Source organism: Capricornis sumatraensis, chromosome 16 (genome assembly GCF_032405125.1).
Source record: "Capricornis sumatraensis isolate serow.1 chromosome 16, serow.2, whole genome shotgun sequence".
Classification (NCBI taxonomy): Eukaryota; Metazoa; Chordata; class Mammalia; order Artiodactyla; family Bovidae; genus Capricornis; species Capricornis sumatraensis.
This window is the reverse complement of record NC_091084.1, coordinates 51,545,001-51,547,448: the sequence shown is the minus strand read 5'-3', so window position 1 is coordinate 51,547,448 and position 2,448 is coordinate 51,545,001. Positions and strand designations below refer to the sequence as shown.

At 41.8% G+C, this 2,448-nt stretch overlaps 1 protein-coding gene across 1 annotated transcript; it reads left to right on the top strand.

The window, feature by feature from the left end:
• The first annotated feature begins 1,049 nt into the window (after positions 1–1,049).
• Positions 1,050–2,000, top strand: LOC138093038 (olfactory receptor 52B4-like). The gene has a single exon (XM_068989126.1). The coding sequence runs from the start codon at positions 1,050–1,052 to the stop codon at positions 1,998–2,000; it is 951 nt and encodes a 316-aa protein (XP_068845227.1).
• The last annotated feature ends 448 nt before the right edge of the window (positions 2,001–2,448 follow it).

Below are 2,448 nucleotides of genomic sequence, written 5' to 3'. Positions count from 1 at the left end.
TTCCACATCGTTCCTACACAGCAGAGCCAGAGAGAGAGTGACCTCAAATGCAAACTTCACCATGCCCCCATGTCACGGCAAACCCTTCAGTGGTTCTTCCTGCTTCAACATAAAGCCTAAACTCCTTACATCAATACCCAGAACCCTCAGTGAGTTGACCCCTACTTCACTGCCTCACATTATTTCCTATCATTTCCTGCCATGTCCTCCAGTCTATAGTAACCCTGAATCATTATAATTTCCCTACAAACTCCTTTTTCTTTCAGATCTTTGTGACTTTGTTCATGTTCTTCCTCCTCACATGACTTTACTTGGCAAACTCTTGTTTATTTTTCAAGGTTCAACTCAGATTGGCACCTTTAGAAATCCTTTTCTGAACTTCTAGGAAGCTTTCCATGTTTCCACAGCTCCTGTGTTTAACTTTTCCTCTACACTATCTGTATTGTATAGATATTTTGTTTAATTGTCTGACTCTTCTCAGGGAGGTCCTCCAGGAGCCATGGTTTGTGTTCAGTAAGGTTTATTAAATTGATAATGAACTCAGTTACCATTTTCCTTTTGAGATGTATATCACATTCTGATAAGGTGGAAAATGCAGGGTTATTCACAGCTCTCAACTGTTTATAACAACCTGATGCTAAGGTCTATGGCATTCTAGAGCTGGGAGAACTCACTTACAAATATCTAATCTAGATTCTCCCTGACTTTAGTTTATTTGTTTATTTATTTATTATTATTTCGGGATTGGGAACACGTGTACACCCATGGCAGATTCATGTTGATGTCTGACGTTAGTTTTAAAGTGACAAATAAAAGAGAGACCCAGAGCAGGGAAGTAATGTTACCAAGATAACATAGCTGTTGAATAGAATGGCAAGGACTTTTAACCCATGTTTCCTGGTTTCTAAACAGGACCATTTCCACTTCTCACCCAGAGAAAAGTGATCTGTTTCCATTTCCCCCACTCCAGGTCCAGTCACCTTTTTGGAAAGAGGAAAGAGATGACTGCCAAATCCCATACACCAGCATCCAGATGACTCATTCTGGGCATGGCAACCCCCAACCACACTAGTCCCAGCCATTCACTCTTCATTCTGCTGGGGATCCCTGGCCTGGAAGACCAGCACACATGGATCTCCCTCCCGTTTTTCCTTTCCTACCTTGTTGCTGTCCTAGGAAATATCCTCCTTGTCTTCATCATCATGACTGAACGCAGCCTCCATGAGCCCATGTACTTCTTCCTCTGCATGCTGGGTGTGGCGGACCTTATCCTGTCCACTACCACTGTGCCCAAAGCCCTGGCCATATTCTGGTTCCATGCTGGAGAGATTTCCCTTGATGGTTGTGTCACCCAAATCTTCTTTATCCATGCCACCTTCATTGCTGAATCAGGAATTCTGTTGGCCATGGCATTTGACCGCTATGTAGCCATCTGTGACCCATTGCGCTATACCACAGTGCTCAGTCATGCAGTAATCATAAGGGTTGGTCTGGCTGTGGTCCTGAGGAGTTTCTCTGTGATCCTTCCAGATGTGTTCCTGGTGAAAAGACTGCCTTTCTGCCATAGCAACGTGCTACCACATACCTACTGTGAGCACATGGCTGTTGCCAAATTTGCTTGTGCTGACATTCGTGTCAATGTCTGGTATGGCTTGTCTGTCCTTCTCTCTACTGTAGTGGTAGATGCCTTGCTCATCTTAGTTTCCTACATCTTCATCCTTAATGCAGTCTTCCGTCTTCCCTCCCGAGGGGCTCGGCAAAAGGCCCTAGGCACATGTGGCTCCCACCTTGGTGTCATTTCCATGTTTTACTTGCCTGGCATTTTTACCATAATTGCCCAGCGGTTTGGGCATCATGTTCCTCCTTATATCCACATTCTGCTGGCAAATGTCTGCATGTTAGCTCCTCCTATGTTAAACCCCATCATTTATGGTGTTAAGACCAGGCAGATTCGAGAATGTGTGGTTAGTACTTTGTCTTCACAGTGGAAACTCTGCTGAGTTTGTATGACAGGTGATATGATTATCAACATAGGATATTGCAATTCCTTTGCTTACTTTGTAGAGATTTATGAAGTAAGGGTTGTGTTGACTGTGAGCAAAATTATTTGTTGTGATTTTGAAAGATAGAATGCTATGTTACCTTGAGAAAGGTAGTATTTAGGAAAGAGCATGAGCTGTTGGATCAAAATTAGATTTGAGTACTGGATTTTCCAAAAGTGATGTGTTTGACCTTAGGGAAGTTAGCTTATTCTCTTAGAGACTTCTCAGTGTATGCACAGGGCCCCAGAAAAACAGAAATATAAAAACCAAACTAAGTTATATTAAACAATGAGAATTATTTCCTATAATAAACTTATCTACTAAAACATCTAGACAGAATATGTATTCATTTAATAATATATACATTTGAGGTATAATAAACTTTTATTCTGAATTAGAAATGGGA

Bases quoted from the DNA above. Each gene is read 5' to 3' on its own strand.
- LOC138093038 (XM_068989126.1), top strand. From the start codon at position 1,050: ATGGCAACCCCCAACCACACTAGTCCCAGCCATTCACTCTTCATTCTG.